Source organism: Abramis brama (genome assembly GCF_963993115.1).
Source record: "Abramis brama genome assembly, chromosome: 5".
NCBI lineage: Eukaryota > Metazoa > Chordata > Actinopteri > Cypriniformes > Leuciscidae > Abramis > Abramis brama.
The window spans coordinates 39,735,738-39,752,298 of record NC_139967.1 but is presented as its reverse complement, the minus strand read 5'-3'; the positions used below and the strand labels follow the sequence as shown (position 1 = coordinate 39,752,298).

The 16,561-nt window shown below is 39.8% G+C and overlaps 1 protein-coding gene across 1 annotated transcript; it reads left to right on the top strand.

The window, feature by feature from the left end:
• The first annotated feature begins 90 nt into the window (after positions 1 to 90).
• ppm1db (protein phosphatase, Mg2+/Mn2+ dependent, 1Db) lies at positions 91 to 15,878 on the top strand. The gene is made up of 6 exons (XM_084114476.1): positions 91 to 736; positions 2,242 to 2,470; positions 2,569 to 2,693; positions 7,968 to 8,149; positions 8,716 to 8,940; positions 14,350 to 15,878. The coding sequence occupies exons 1-6, from the start codon at positions 259 to 261 to the stop codon at positions 14,722 to 14,724; spliced, it is 1,614 nt and encodes a 537-aa protein (XP_083970602.1). The 5' UTR covers positions 91 to 258; the 3' UTR covers positions 14,725 to 15,878.
• The last annotated feature ends 683 nt before the right edge of the window (positions 15,879 to 16,561 follow it).

The window sequence follows — 16,561 nt, the reverse complement described above, 5'->3', positions numbered from 1 at the left end:
CAGTACGTTAAGGTTTAAATCTTAAAACGGCTTGCCATGTTTCCCTGCATCGTACACAATCATCCTGTCCAACAGGTGGCGCTAATGACACTTCTGCCTGCATTACTATGTGCCTGTGAAGGAAGGAAGACTGGCAGCTTAGAAAATAAACAAAAGACGAGCTCAGATTAATAAATGTTTTTGAGGTTAACCATAATCTTTTAACCACGTTTGTGCAGTCTTTAGGTTGAACTATCAGCAAGGGCTGTCCGAGTGGCCATGAATTTAGACCTATCGCTGCGAGTGAGCGTCTTCTCCGAACAAGGAGGAAGGAAATACATGGAGGATTTAACTGAGGTGATCGTGGAGCTGGAACCCAGCGACGATGAGCTGCGAGAGGCCGGACACACTGATCCAAAGCCGGACCAAGAGCCCGTCTCCGAAAGCGACCCGCCGGACTGCACAAACAAGCCTTTACCCGTCATGGTAACGTGGAGAAACACCCTGTCGACCGATGAGAGCGACGGTACCGAGGAGCTCGGGACTCAACCGGCGGCAGCGGACAGCAGGAGATCGGTCGCGTTCTTCGCCGTGTTTGACGGCCACGGAGGGCGAGAAGCCGCGCTGTTCGCTCGAGATCACCTCTGGGATTTTCTCAAGAAGCAGCGGGGCTTTTGGTCTAAGGATTACCGGAAAGTTTGTGCCGCAATTCGTAAGGGCTTCGTCGCATGTCATCATGCAATGTGGAAAAAGCTTCGTAAGTACATTCAAGACTATTTCTCAAGACATTTTCTGACGAGAGTGCTTTTCTTAATTGATATATTTTTTAAATGTCTGAAGTTGACTACGTTGTGAGTAACCGTTAGCGTAATTATAAGGTTATGGTGATCAGTGTAATTTAAGACCTCCAGGCAATTTTTAACGCCTGAAATAACATACGTGTTAAAATTATTCCCAGACAGATGAATATAATACTGGGGCAGCGACTGAGTAATAATAAACTTTTTGAAATTGGGCGCCACGCTATATACTTACTGCAGAAAACACGAAAAAAAATCGAACGGATGGGTCTCAGTGCGCATGCGCGGAAATTGACAGGTTAATAAGCAGATCTATCCAAAAAAAGTTGTTGCAGACCTTTACACACTTTTAGAGGGATGAAGCAAATACATTATACTATGGAATCCGTTTCCGCCACAGCTGAGTAAAATATGATTCTGTTGGCATAATAGTGAGAAACTTTCTCATAATTATTATTTAGTATTTCATTATATTGAGAAAAGTAATATTAACGTTACTGTTATTATTTGAGAAACTGTCTCATAACTGTGTACTTAGTATTTCATAATAATGAGAAATGCTCTCATAAGTTAATGTTATAGTATTTATTTAGAAGAAAATGAATTAGAAATAGAAAATGAATAATTTTTTAATGAATTAGTATTAACATATCATTCATAATGAGAAGAGAACCTTTCTCGTAATAATGGCTTAATATCGTGTAAAACCTCGTAATAATGAGAAATATTCTAATAATAATGACTTAACATCTGATTATGAGATTTTTTCATAATAATGAGGTTTCTTGTAAAAATGGGTTTCTCGTAATGAGAGTTTCTTGTAATAATGACTTTGTATCTCATAATAGGCTAATAATTCATCTCATTATGAGAAGCTTTCTCGTAATAATGACTTGGTTTCACATTTATTATGAAATACTTTATCAAAACAATGACTTAGTATCTCATTATAATGATAAACTCTCATAATAATGATGACTTTAAAATGTAGAAATATCTACTTTGCACACCTGAATCTGTAGAAGACACGACGTTAACCAAAATATGAAAAAGTCTCGCACACCACTCGAACTTTAATCACTTATGCTAATGGTTTTAATACGCAACGCTTTGGTCAACAGAACTTCCTCAGGCAATAATAAGGACTTAACATATCATAGTAATGACTTGGTGGTGAATAAAAAAGATGGCAGGCTAGCGACATCTGTTGGTCAAAGCCGTGGAAATGCAAGAACACAGCAAACTTGGCACGTTTTGCGAAACGGTTGTTTTCATTCTTGTGTAATATGTATAATATAATTAAATAACATTGAAGATAAAAGTATTATGAGATGTTAATTCATTATTATTTGAAAGTATCTCATTATGACTTACAGAACTGGATTTTATTCAGCTGTGGAGGAAATGGCCTTGCAATCAATGTCTTGATGCTGTAGTGTTTAACCCTGTGTCTGTTATTCAGCTGAATGGCCAAAAACATTAACTGGGCTCCCCAGTACTTCAGGCACTACAGCCAGTGTGGTGGTCATCAGAGGGGACCGCATGTTTGTGGCTCATGTCGGGGACTCGTCTGTTGTGCTGGGTGTGAGGGAAGATCCCTCTGATAAAGTCATCAAAGCTGTGGAGGTCACACAAGACCACAAGCCCGAGCTCCCGAAAGAGAAGCAGAGAATTGAGGGACTGGGAGGAAGGTGAGAGCTTGATTTTTATTTTTAATACTCTCTAGTCATCATAAGAATCAATCTCTTGGATTCATGCAGTCATTTCCTTTTATTGTGTGTGAGTGTAGTGTGGTGAAGAAGTCTGGCGTGAACCGTGTGGTGTGGAAGAGGCCTAGGCTAACTCACAACGGCCCGGTCAGGAGGAGCACACCGATCGATCAGATCCCCTTCCTCGCTGTTGCCAGAGCTCTGGGTAAACGCTTAATTACACTCTCACTCCGATATATTAAATATTAAGTAATATGTGGTTTGTACTGACTTCATAAGCCATTGCTTTAAATGGTGTTTAGAAGGATTGTGTAAACCTGCAAAAATCCTGTAAAAATCCATTAGAGTAAAATTCAGTGCCTTTTCACTATTCATCATCAGGGATACAGTAGTTCACCCAAAAATGAAAATTCGGTCATCAGTTCTGGCAGCATCACCCTCATTTCGTTCAACCACACAAGACTTTCGTCCATCTACAAATGAAGATATTTCTAATGAAACCGGGGAGATTTCTGTCCCTTCATCGCAACTCAATTCCCCAAAACATTCACGCTTCATATGATTCAAGTGGTTTTTAAATCCAAGTCTTCTGAAGAGACACAATCACTTTAAACGATGAACTGATTTAATTTAGGCTTTTATTCACATACCCTAAAAACATAATTAATGTAGAAACAATTTTCACAATTACCAGTAAATTTGAGCAATTACAGGGAAACAGCATTGAAAGGAACTGTGAAATTTTAGAGTTAAAAGACTGAAATAGTATTTTCTTGTAAATCATAGCCTACTCCAGTGATCTGTTTTATTTACAACTTTAACAAATATTGGAGAATGGAAATGAACTTTATAATAAAGTATGGACAAAAACATTCTTCAAATATGTTCTTTTGTGGCCCACAGAAGAAAGAAATACATAAGGGGCTTTCGCACAGGGGAACCTTTTCATTGTTCCTACATCTATTGGCGGAAGTACCCGGATTTGGCGTGTTTGCACCGCAGAAACTAGGAACGATTTTAGTTCTAGGAGCTCCTTTTGGAGGAACTAATTTAGCTCATACTTCAGAGTAGGGTCTAAACTCTAAGAGCCACCTTATCTGGCTACGAAAAGTTCAAAAGAAGAATACCCCTAGAGTCTGCGAGAGCAGGGGCGCAAGAAGACTCACAGACTGACCTCCCGGTAATGACCCTTGGAATGGACATGACATTGAATGAAGGGAAGTAGTAAGACTCTTGAGAAACCAGCAGCTGGAAATGTTCTTCAGACTTGCGTGTGTGGATGGGCGAAAGTAACATCAAGATACATCAAGGACGGATGAAATGCCTGAGAACCACCAACCCAGGGCCCCGCATTGACCAGATTCTGTCAAGAAGAAGGTTAAATCAGTCGGATGAAAATCAGCGGCAGGAAGAACCCCACAGTCCGCAGAGAATCAGCACCCCAGGGAATGAGGAGAAGGCTTCAGGTAAAACCACCAGTCCAAGACAACAACCAGCCCACCGCAAAAATGAAAACATGCAAGGATGTAAGCCGTTGGTCAAATGGCCGAAGTCTAGCAGCAAGGAGTGGGAAACCATCAACACTTAAGACTTAAGCCTTATCCTAAATAACATCAAAGGATCAGCCTAGAAGAAGCTGGAGAAGATGGGTGACCTTATCTACAGCTACGGAGAGGAGAAATGTGGAGTGAAGGAGCGGGTCAGAAAGAAAGACATGCTTCCCGCCCCCAAGTCCCGTCGGCTGCAAGAAATCCAACAACTTGTGAAAGAGAGGTGACGGCTAAGAAAATTGTGGAGAAAGGTGACAGGTTGAAGAGCATCTGAGAACCATCTATACTAATAGGAAAAAAGATGAACCGATCGTTGTCCCCACTGACATACCTCCAATATCACCACCACAACATCAGTTTGATATCAGCCCTCCCAAACTGAGCGAGGTGAAGCAGGCAGTGAAAAAGGCAAGATCGGCATCTGCACCAGGCCCTAACGGCGTATCGTATAGTGTCTACAAGAACGCTCCAGATGTTGTGAAAATTCTGTGGAAAAACATGAAAGTGGCGTGGGTCAAGCAAATCATCCCGAAAGCCTGGCGAAGAGCGGGAGGGGTGTTCATCCCAAAAGAAAAGAACTCAACCACCATGGAACAGTTCCGCCAGATAAACCTTCTGAACATTGAAGGCAAGATCTTTTTCAAAGTGTTGGCAAACCGACTGACACAGTATTTAAAACAAAACCACTTCATTGACACATCAATCCAAAATGCTGGCATCGCTGGCTTTTTGGGATGCCTTGAACATAACAGCATCATATGGCATCAAATCCAGACTGCAAAGAAAGAAGGGAAAGATCTTCACGTCTTGTTCCTTGATCTGGCCAATGCCTTTGGTTCAGTTCCTCATTCAGTTCTGTGGGCTGCCTTTGATTTCTTCCAAGTGCCGACTACAATCACAAATCTAGTGAAATACTACTTCCAGGACCTACAGTTTTGCCTTACAACATCAGGCTTCACCACAAGGTGGCAACCGCTGGAGGTAGGCATCATGGCGGGGTGTACCATCTCCCCATTGGCCTTCACGATGGCAATGGAGATCATTATTAGAGCCTCGAAATGGGTTGTGGGAGGAGAACGACTACAATGTAATCAGAGGTTACCACCAATTCAAGCCTATATGGATGATCTAACAATACTCACAACAACTGTCCCCTGCACCAAGAGATTGCTGGAGAAACTTCATCAAAATATAACATGGGCGAGGATGAAGTTAAAGCCCAATAAGTGCAGAAGCATCTCTATCGTGAAAGGCCAAGTCACAGACCAAAGATTTCATATTGGCGGAACAACTGTCCCAACTGTCTCAGAAATGCCAGTAAAGAGCTTGGGGAGATGGTATGATGCGAAGCTCAAAGACACAGAGCAGTTTGAACAACTAAAAAATGATACCAGCCTGTACATGGAGCGCATCAACAAGACCTTGTTGCCAGGAAAACTCAGGTTATGGTGTTTTCAGTTTGGAATACTCCCAATACTCTTGTGGCTGTTAACTGTGTATGAGATCCCCATCACCAAGGTTGAAAAGTTGGAACGGCTGATAAGCACACAGCTGAAGCAGTGGCTTGGAATTCCACGTTGTTTAAGTTCCGTTGGCCTTTATGGACATGGCAAGTTGGAATTACCAATCACAGGGCTCGTGGAAGAGTTCAAATGCACCAAAGCAAGGCTCGTTATGACCCTATCTGAATCAGAGGATGCAGTCATTCGAACAGCGGCCCCCCGGGTGGTAGCGGGAAGGAAGTGGATTCCATCAGAAGCTGTTCGGAGTACAAAGTCTGCGCTTCATTTCAGAGATGTGGTTGGACAAGTACAGCATGGAAGGGCAGGGTTTGGACTCATCCCCAAAACTCCTCTTTGGCATAAAGTGCAGAAGAGACAGCTAGTGGTAGAAGAGGTTAGTAGACAGGAGGAGGGAGAGCGACATGCCAAAGCCATATCAATGGCCAAGCAAGGGAGATGAACCAACTGGGAGGGCCTGGAGAAGAAAAAGCTCAGCTGGCGTGACATCTGGCAGATGGAGGGAGCACGGCTGAGTTTTGTCATTAGGGCCACATACGACCTGCTACCCTCCCCTCAAAATCTGAAAGAGTGCTATGGAGAAGATCCCACGTGTTCCCTGTGTCAAGTACCTGCATCCCTAAGGCACATTCTATCAGGGTGTACTACAAGTCTCACCCAAGGGCGCTATACTTGGCGGCATAATCAAGTACTCAGAGAACTGGCATCAATACTGGAACAGAAACGAACTACAACAAACAATCTCCCACAAACATCAGCAGGAGAGGTCAACTTCACAAATTTCGTACCAGCTGGCCAACATCAAGAGCATAGTACAACACCTAAGGATGCAAGCATCCTGCAGTCAGCGCGGGATTGGAAATTGGAAGTGGACCTTGATAAGAAGCTTGTGTTTCCCCCAGAAATAGTGGCTACAACACTCCGGCCAGACATGGTCCTGTGGTCTCCAACAACAAAGTTAGCATATGTTGTGGAATTAACCGTACCATGGGAAGATGGGGTTGAAGAGGCTTATGAGAGGAAAAAGAACAAATATTCCGACCTGGCAGCTGAAGCATCCCAGAACGGCTGGAAGACCAGCATCTTCCCAGTAGAAGTGGGATGCAGGGGATTTGTTGCCACATCTACCACCAGTTTTCTGAGGAAAATAGGGGTGCAGGGTCGCTCTCTCCAACAGGCCATCAAGTCTATGTCAAGTGCTGCCGAAAAAAGCAGTAACTGGCTCTGGATCAAGCGTAAGGACCCCGACTGGGCAGCAAGGTAGAGACAGATGGTATGCGGTCAGGCTTAGGCCCGACTCAGGGAGAAGGACGCCCCTGCCAGGCAGAGTCCATCAGGGATATGGAGGGTATGGCATGGAGGGGGTGTACCTGGGACGCTGGGTACACTGTTGAGCCTTCTGGAGACGTTGTGGGCTTCAATCAACGAAACGTCGATGAAGCAGGGTGCCCATCTGATGACCCCAATGACATACCTTACCCTCCTTTTTCACCACTCCACACCGACTGCTACTGTGAAGAGTTTCCTACTAAGGGGATTGAAACATCTAGTTCTATTAGCTTTAATAAAAAATCAAAAAATAAACCAGGACTATAGGAACTATCCGTGACGTTAGTGTACACTGATTGGCCGAACACACGTGAAACACCAGCACCCGCCATTAAAAAAAAAGTAGTGTAAACACAGATTATAACAAACTAACTCTACAAAACTGGAAAACAGTGATAGATGGACCTCTCAACCTTTACACTAAGGAGGAAATCCAACGCAACTTTGAGGGGACCAAGCGAAATATGATTATGTATTTTTGATCAGCTAGCAACACTGGACATCAACCACACGGCATACGCTAATACCTTTTCATATACTGTCTACTTTCTTTGTATAACAGTTCTATCTAATAATGTATTAGACAGGACTGTTAGACAGATCGTAAACTAATGAACACGGAGAATGTGAGCACTGTGTGTGTGGCTCTGGTTGGCGTTCTCAGTGCTGTCAAAATAAAGGTCCGCCGTGCCGTCAAAATTAAAGTCACAACAACAAGCGCGGCTTACGTCACTTCAGAGTTCCTTCTAGCGGTGTTAATGCAACCAGGAAAACGTTCCTAGGGGAACTATTAGTTCTCTGGGAACCACCCTGGTGGCTAGTTCCTAGAACCATCCGGTGCGAAAGCCCCTATACTGATAGGCACATGAGGGTGAGTAAATGATGAAAGAATATTTGTTTTTGAGTGAACCATCCCTTTAAACTTAAAGCTGAGATGGAATTGACAGACTTGTTTTTCGAGCTGATGGTCCTTAATATCAAAATTTAGAGATTTTTCCTGAAGCTTTTCTAGAATTTCCAGGATGTATTTATTGACAAATGTGACTGTATGGAAATAATGTTGTAAACGTGTCCGTGCAGGTGATCTATGGAGTTATGACTTCTACAGTGGAGAGTTTGTGGTGTCTCCTGAGCCTGACACCAATGTGGTGACCCTTGACCCAAGACGGCATCGTTACATCATCGTTGGCAGTGATGGCCTTTGGAACATGGTGCCACCGCAAGAGGCGGTGACTGTGTGCCAGAGCCATGATGAAGCTGTGGTACGAAAAAAAATAGTTTCTAACCACATGTTGCACTATTCTAACTTCTCACTGCTATTTGTGTTAATTTCTAAAGGCCCGTTCACACTAAGGATGATAAGTATAAAAATATAGTTCTAATTAGGGGGTGGTGTGGCGCAATGGATAAGACACATGCCTTTGGTGTGAGAGACTCGGGTTCGAATCCACTGTGAGACACCAATGTGTCCCTGAGCAAGACACTTAACCCCTAGTTGCTCCAGAGGCGTGCGACCTCTGACATATATAGCAATTGTAAGTCGCTTTGGATAAAAGCGTCAGCTAAATGTAAATGTAATGTAATGTAATGTAATTATAAAAGACTAGCAGAGTCCACACCACACCTATAACGGTAACGGCACAGAGCAACGATATAGATGGAATGACTTTCAGAATGATTTTTTTACAGCTGATGAACGATAAAAATATTGAAAGCCAATCAGAATCTGTCCTGCTTTAAAGAGCTTGAGCTAATGTAGTTATTGTTATCTTTCCAGTTATCATTCTAGGTGTGAACGGGCCTTAAGAGTGTGTTTTATGCCCTACAGGCACCCTTCGGGATGTCGGTTGCACGTCGGTTGGGCTGCCATGCGTTGATGCGATGGCGTCAACGGATGCTCCGTGCAGACAATACCAGCGTTATAGTTATCGCCCTTCCTGAGCCTGGCAAACCCCACCTTCCTATGCATAGAGATGAGGTCATTCTCAGCCTAGCAGAGGGCCCTCACTGTGACCCAGCTATAGGGTCCCGCTCCAACACACCACTCATTAAGGTAAAAGATGCTAAAAACCACACTTTGAGAAGCAATGGCAGGCTGAGGGTGTTTTCAGGAAACAAAACCTAAAATTAATTTAGTTTTTTAGTGCCACCAGTAGCGCAAAAATGACACCCTGCAATAGAGGGTATGCTATGACGTCACAAAAGTTACACCCACTGAGTGGCAAAAAGACTGAGTGGCAGTGTTTGTGTTCAGCGTGAATGCCGCGAATAACACTCAAAACTAAAATGGGGAAGAGCTGTGCGATTGACTGTACAAATAGATTAAACAAAAAATCGGAGCTATTTTTTTACTGACTGCTGAAAAGCTACAGAAAAGAGAAGAAAATGGATCGCTGAAAACAACTGGAAACAACTAGAATCCAGCCAGTGAAAGTGGATTTGCATTTACCATTTTTGTCTCAGATATATTGATTTTGGGGGTAAAATCATACCCTAGGTCATATATTGTATTGACAACTCATATTTACCATCTTATATTCTGCGGAACTGTAAAGTGTTTGTCAGTGTTTATTTAGCCTTGTGTTCTACAGAGGGGGATGGTTAGATAATGTTAGACAAACCAATTTTTTTCCGTGGATGGATGGATGGATGGAAATAGATTACATTGAAGATATTTAAATTAAATAATTTAGATTAAATTGTTTACACCGCAGAACTCTGTATCGTCTGCCTGGCGGTTAAAGCTGACAGTTTTCCAGATAACTTTAAAAGTTTCTACATAATATATATTGAAACAACCAGAATATCCAAGCGTGAAGTGTGACCAATTGTCAAGTCAATTTTATTTGCATAGCTCTTCACGATACACATTGTTTCCAAGCAGCTTTACAGAAAGTCATAATGTTATGTCTATAATGCCTTAGTGCTTTCACAAGTTTTAGGGCTGGGCGATACGATGAAATATATTGTCCTATCCTGATCCTGGAGGGCCAACAGTCCTTCAGGGTTTTGCTCCAACTTGCCTCAACACACCTGTCTGGAAGTTTCTATCTAGTATGCCTTGTGAGACCTTGTTTAGCTGGTTCAGGTGTGTATAATTGGGGTTGGAGCTAAACTCTGCAGGACAGTGCCCTCCAGGAGCTGGACTGGACACCCCTGATATATAACAATGATATGATGATGTGATCATGTGGATTTAGATCTACCTATATTGTTTTTATTGTTGTCTAGCAGATAAAGCGTTCACAGGCTTTGCACATATGTCAGAAAACCCGATTCCTGGCCACATGTCAATGTCATGTGAACGTGAACCACAGGTACTCTGGCGAGTTGTAAGGATCACTGTCGAGTGTCGAGTCCAACTGCCTTTAATTTAAAGATAATCATTTGTTTTACTCCCGTTTTCACAGTTACCCAAAGTTCAGTAGCCAATACCAATACCAGTAAAATTTCTATTTGTATTTAGTTCTTTGTACTAATTTCGATACTATAGCAAAAACTATTTGAATACACTCACTTTGACTAAATAACTATTTTATTTTACTATTTGTATATAAAAATATTTAAAATAAATTAAATTAACGATTTATGCTAACATCAGCTATAAGTAAATAATAGATTGCGTCTTTCAAAAATGTTTTAATATTTATTAAAATGAAGTAATCATTGCTTTAAAAAACCTTCAGTAAAAAGTCAGTAATAAAATGAGTAATAAAAATGAGTAATAAAAACAAAACCCCAAGTAATAGAGCAAAGAGTGTTTGAGGCTTACTAAAGCTACTAAACATATTCAGCCAGGACTTATTAGCAAAGTTAGATTTTTTTCCATCCCATCAATTTCTATAGTTATTACTATATCAATAATTTATAGAGATTATTTATTTTCTACATTTAAATTTATACCCATTTTGCAATGTTTATGTGGCCATCTCAGCAACACAAAATGTTTATTAAAATGATATACATTTCTGTAAAAATTTTATTCAAATTATACAGAGAGCAAAAAAAGAATGGTCCCTTTATAATCATTGAAGCTGTCAATCACTTAATTTCAGCTCAAGCTCACAGTTCTGCACTCTTGCGAATTCATGTTATAATCTAAGAGGCTGTCTACGCCTCACAATTAATCTCTTATTTACGTTGTCTCTACACTTTGCTGGATAATAATAATAATAATAATAATAATAATAGGATTCGCAAGCATGCATAATTCAGTTTTGAGCTGTACTGTTTGGACTGGAATTGAGTGGATTCTGAACTAACATGCCTAAGACTTTTGCACAGTACTGTACATATGAACATTTGGAAAAAAATGCTACGGAGAGCATCAGCTTTTGTTTCTGCTCTGATAGCTGCAAGACCACACTGAGCGGTACATTTTTCGTCTTCAAACCAAACTTGGTTCTCCAGTCGACAAAGTTTAAATCCTGTCTGGCTAGTGCGCTTCCCATTATGTTTACACATTAGGTCAGTAGGCGGAGAGTAGACGGTATTTTGCTGCTGTTCGAACACATTCAACCGCATTTACACTACGAAAGCAATCTGGTTGAATGGGTTTTTGACTTCCTCTGGAAGTGGTCGAAAGTGGACAAGACCCTGTATAAGACGCTAACATCTTAATACCAGGTGTAAACAGGGCCTGTGATTGGCTATAATGCTCAATGCGGCAAAAAAATAGACATTTTGCCTATACGAGTGCAACAGTGGGCACCAGTCAATACTATCTGTATCCTGAGTCTGGTATTGTCACATTTGAACAATTCCAGTATCGACTTGGTACCAAAGTGCCAGTGCTTTTCGCAAAACTTGTCTGCAACTTCAAGCAGACAAAAACAGGAGGTCATGATACCCTTGACCTTCAAGAGATTTCTGTACACTGTCCAGACTCGCAGCTAATCAGAAGTTTTCAGATAAGACTTTTTACAGAGTTCCTGCTCATGTTAGCCACACTTTGGCTCCATGCCCACCAAAAGAGAGACTAACGCGCTGCTCATCAGTCCTGCCTGCTTTTCCCGATCGAGGCCTCCATTGTCAGCGCAGTTCCGATGGAAGCCATGTCTCCGTGTTTGTTTGGCCCCAGTGTGTTTGAAGCACGGCTCCTCCAGCTGCTCTTGGCTGTTTTGCTTTGGCTCAGAGAGCTGGAGAGTGGACAGATGTTTGTGTTTTTAATCCTTTTAAGTGGAGTGGATTTGAGGTTTAGGGAGGCCGCTTTGATCGTTTTTCCTGTTTGCTCTTCTGGTGCTGTTATGATTTTGATAGAGGGGAAATGAAAAATACAGAACAGGGCAAGAGAATGCAAAAGAGCAGCCGTGATGCGTTTCCTCTGTCGTAAAGTAGTGATGTAGACCAGACTTTAGACTCACTTTATTTGTATTTTGTCTTTAAGAGTTGTTGCCATTTGTTTGCAGTTTGAATCTTTTCCATTTCTGGTACTTCCTCTGGAATTTTTTTTTAAAAACTTCTTTTGAACTTTTTAATATTTCTTTTAGGGATTTACAGATGTAAAAAATCTGGCCAATACTGATAAACTGATCATTATTGTCATGGTATGACTAATATAAAAATTCTGTACTATTTTGTCTAAATAAATTGAACACCAAATGGTTTCAAATGCTGCACGATTTCTGTACATCAAAACATGGTGTACAGTATGGAAAATGAATATTAATTGAGACTTGATAAATATTACATTTAACAGTGTTTAAAGTATTATTGTATTAAAGATTAACCTTATCCTTAAGCATTAGATTATTGCAAATTTAATGGAAAAAAAGGGCAAATGAGCATGCATAGTTGAATATCCAATAAATATTATCTCTGATATCTACCTTTATCCTAACGAGCCTATTGCATTTTAGATTATGGGAGGCACTTCTGGTTTGGGGTTGTGTTACAAATAATCATTATCCATCAGTTTGACTAAATAAACTGTAAAATTTCCTTCATTTTCTATTTTCAGGCGTTAGGAGAATAACGTTAACACTCTATTTTAATGTGATATGGTATAACAAGAATATCTATGGCGAGAGCTCTTTTTAGTCGCTGCATTCTTTTCCTCCTGATTCTTTTCTTTTTTCTTCTTTGTATTCCAATGTAACCGTATGAAAAAATACAACATACACTCCACATTTGTGGTCTGTTCTCCCGATTTAATTTGATATATCCCATAAATAATTTACTGGAATGCACTAAGAAGCTCTTGTTTTTCTCCCCAAATCCTCACTACTCTTTCCAGGTTTGTTTTCACACGGATGCTTTAAAATGTACGTGTCTACCCTTTTCACTACTAATCATATTTGCAGTGTTTACTGGAATGTTTCTAAAGCAGGTCAATACAATATTTATTGTCTGTCAAAATGACGGAATTCCAGTTAATGAACATTTTTGATTAAGGCAATGTATGTTACATGCAGTCGAAATGGAAATTATTCAACCCCCATTGCAAATCAGGTTTATTTGCAAAATGTACAGACTTTCAGCTGTTTGCAAAGAACAAATCAAACAAAAGTAATTGAAATGGCTCAACACAACAAATGTTTCAAGTGGTTTCCCCAACTTTAAATGACTTCTGCAGTCTCAAAATTATTCGACCCCTTAATGGCAAGCATCTTTAGTACTTCGTAGAACACCCTTTTGCTGTTATGACCTTCTGCAAACGAGATATATAACCAGACGCCAGCAACCGTTTTCAATATTGGTAATAATAAGAAATGTTTCTTGAAATGATTAGAATGATTTCTGAAGGATCATGTGACACTGAAGACTGGAGTAATGATGCTGAAAATTCAGCTTTACCATCACAGGAATAAATTACAATAAATTAGAAAACTGTAATAATAGTTCACAATATTATAATATAATATTTTCACAATATTACTCTTACTTTGATTTATTCTCTAATTGAAGACTTTATTGTTTTATGCCAGATAAATGCTGCTCTTTTTTTCTTTCTTTTCTGCTTTTAAAAAAAAAAATCTATTATAATATAAATAATCCTCATAAATGGATTCATTGTAGTTGTTAATGTTTGTTTATGAATTTCTTTTTCTGCTGAACACAAAAGAAGATAATTTGAAGAATGTCTGTAACCAAACAGTTGATGGACCCCACTGACTTATATAATTTGTAGTGGTCCATCAACTGCTGGTCCATCAACTGTGGTCCATCAACTGCTGGGTTACCAACATTCTTCAAAATATCTTCTTTTGTGTTCAGCAGAAGAAAGAAATTCATACAGGTTTGGAACAACTTGAGGGTGAGTAAATGATGACAGAATTTTAATTTTTGGGTGAACTTTCCCTTTAACTTGATGTGGAGTTGTCAACTTTCTCAAAAGGACTTTACCAAAAGTAGCCTTAAAAGTAGCTTCCCAACATGTGTAACTTGTAAATAATAAAATGCTAATTCTAGGATCAGAAATGCACAAAAAACACAAAATGACTAAATCTTTGACCCTCTACAGACTCCGGATCCAGACCTGTCCTCAGCCAGCAGTGAGTCTTTGCCGGCGCTGGAGAGAAGGAACGGTCTGTCAGGAGTGAGTCTCAGCGCTGAACCCCCGTTAGAGGAAAACCTCCCTTACATTGAGCTCATGGACAAAGCTTCCTTGACTCCGTGCCCCTTTGAGGGCAACTGGACCCCAGAGATGCCCCTGTCCTCACCGGATGTGTCAAGTCCGGTGGGGAAGAGGCCCAGACGCAGCCCCCTCACCCCGAGCAGCTCCCGCCGGAGGACTGGGGAACGCTCCGTACCCAGACGCAACGCCGGCAAGAGTCCCAAACGGACGCCCAGCGTCACAATACTACAGCACCGTAAAGCAACACTCTGCGTCTGCTGAACTCCTCCGTCAGACTGCGCACACTAACACAGATGAGCGAAGATGGATGTTCAGCCTACATCCTGGTCTCTGATATTCTGCATAGTCACAAGAGTAAATAACTGCTATTGTTTTGACTGCCACTGGTTTTATTTGTATTGTACGATTTTTTTTTTTTAGTGTTTTTTTCCCCCTTTCCTTTTACTTTTAATGATGAGGGTAAAAAATAAATCTCCCTTTTAGTGTTTGGATTTATAGTCATTTTATATGGAAAAAGAAAAAAAATTCAGATCAGTCTCTCTAAGGAATGTTCTTTTAAATTATGTTTTTAATCTTTTACACTTTAAATTAAACAGCAAATCCATCTTTTAAATTTCATGAATTGCTTGTACAGATTTTCTGAAAATGACCAAATAATTGTAGACATACAATATATAATATTTTTATACTTGCTATATTTTTTTCCCCCCAAATAACCAATTTTCTTGCCCCACAATCCTTGTGCACATTTGTCCATGCCAATATACTTTGTGCATTAAATATTCACATCAGTATTCAATGTATTTGTTAGCATTAACCTGTCTTTCTAATTTTGAGTTACTGCATGAGTTGAAACTGAGACGTATCTCTGATCATCGGACTACAGAGCAACTGTTTTATTATTATTATTTTTTGATAAAACCTTTGTAAAGGGTGAGGATTGCATGTTCTGTTATATCCTTAGAAACTGGCTTTTTCTTGGGGCGTGTTTTGTTTTTTGACTGTTGTATAATGGAATCTACATTTTCGTATGTATTTCGATATTGTAAGTTATTTAATATCAATAATGTCTGTGAATGAAAAGCAGATAACATCTTCCAACACCAGTTCCAGAGCTAATGTGATGTGTGGTTGTAAGCTGATGTTGAGACCGAGGTGTTTGCCAGAGTGTACAGCACATTTTTAACGAGATGGTTTTTTGCCCTATGTTTGAGACTTTGTCTTTCGAAGGAGATTTTCCAGTAAACTGTCAGTGGATAAGAAGTAACATTTTCATAGTGTTGTTTATGAACTTTCACTATTTGCTAGAGTGACAGTTTTGGTTTGAGTACTTCATGTGGTGTTGCCTGAAGGACAGTTACAGCTTGATGGATTTAAATGCATAGGGAATTTATTAAAAACGAACACAAAAATCCAGTTATATTGTGGTTGCATATTTCAAAAACATCTGCAAGGGGGCCTGCATTATTTAAAAAACGGTAATACTTTACAATAAGGTCTCATTGGTTAACATTAATAGCGTTTGCTAACATGATCTAACAATGAGCTGCATATATATATATATATATATATATATATATATATATATATATATATATATATATATATATGCATTTTATTCATCTTTGTTAACATTAGAAAAATCCAATTGATCATTGTTTGATCATGTTAGTTCATAGTGCATCAGCAAATCAAATGTAACAAATACAACTTTGAATTTTAAAAATGTGTAAGTAAATGTTGAAATTACCATATATTAAGATTAATAAATGCTGTAGACGTATTGTTCATGTTACCTAACATAGTTAACAAATGAAACCTTATACCAAAGGTGTTACCAAAAAAAAAGTCAGAGAGAAATAATATTGTTTTAATGAGATTCTGCATGTTAAAACTTGACAGATTGTGATTTTTCTTTTTTACACTTTCATTCCCTGTTGAAAACATTTCGCATTTGTAAAAGCCTATCTCTGGCCTGAGCAATAGCGGAAGTTGGGTTTTAATGGAGGTTATTCTCTTTTACTGTGCTTTTCTAAAATGCCTGGTCGTTTATATCGAACTGCATCCCTCTCTGAAATGGGTTTGAATAGTGTATTGG

What these genes read in the sequence shown, in the direction of transcription:
- ppm1db (XM_084114476.1), top strand. Translation starts at nt 259, where the DNA reads ATGAATTTAGACCTATCGCTGCGAGTGAGCGTCTTCTCCGAACAAGGA. An exon ending in AGAGCCATGATGAAGCTGTG is followed by an intron (nt 8,150 to 8,715) that starts GTACGAAAAAAA and finishes TATGCCCTACAG; the next exon opens with GCACCCTTCGGGATGTCGGT. An exon ending in CCAACACACCACTCATTAAG is followed by an intron (nt 8,941 to 14,349) that starts GTAAAAGATGCT and finishes GACCCTCTACAG; the next exon opens with ACTCCGGATCCAGACCTGTC.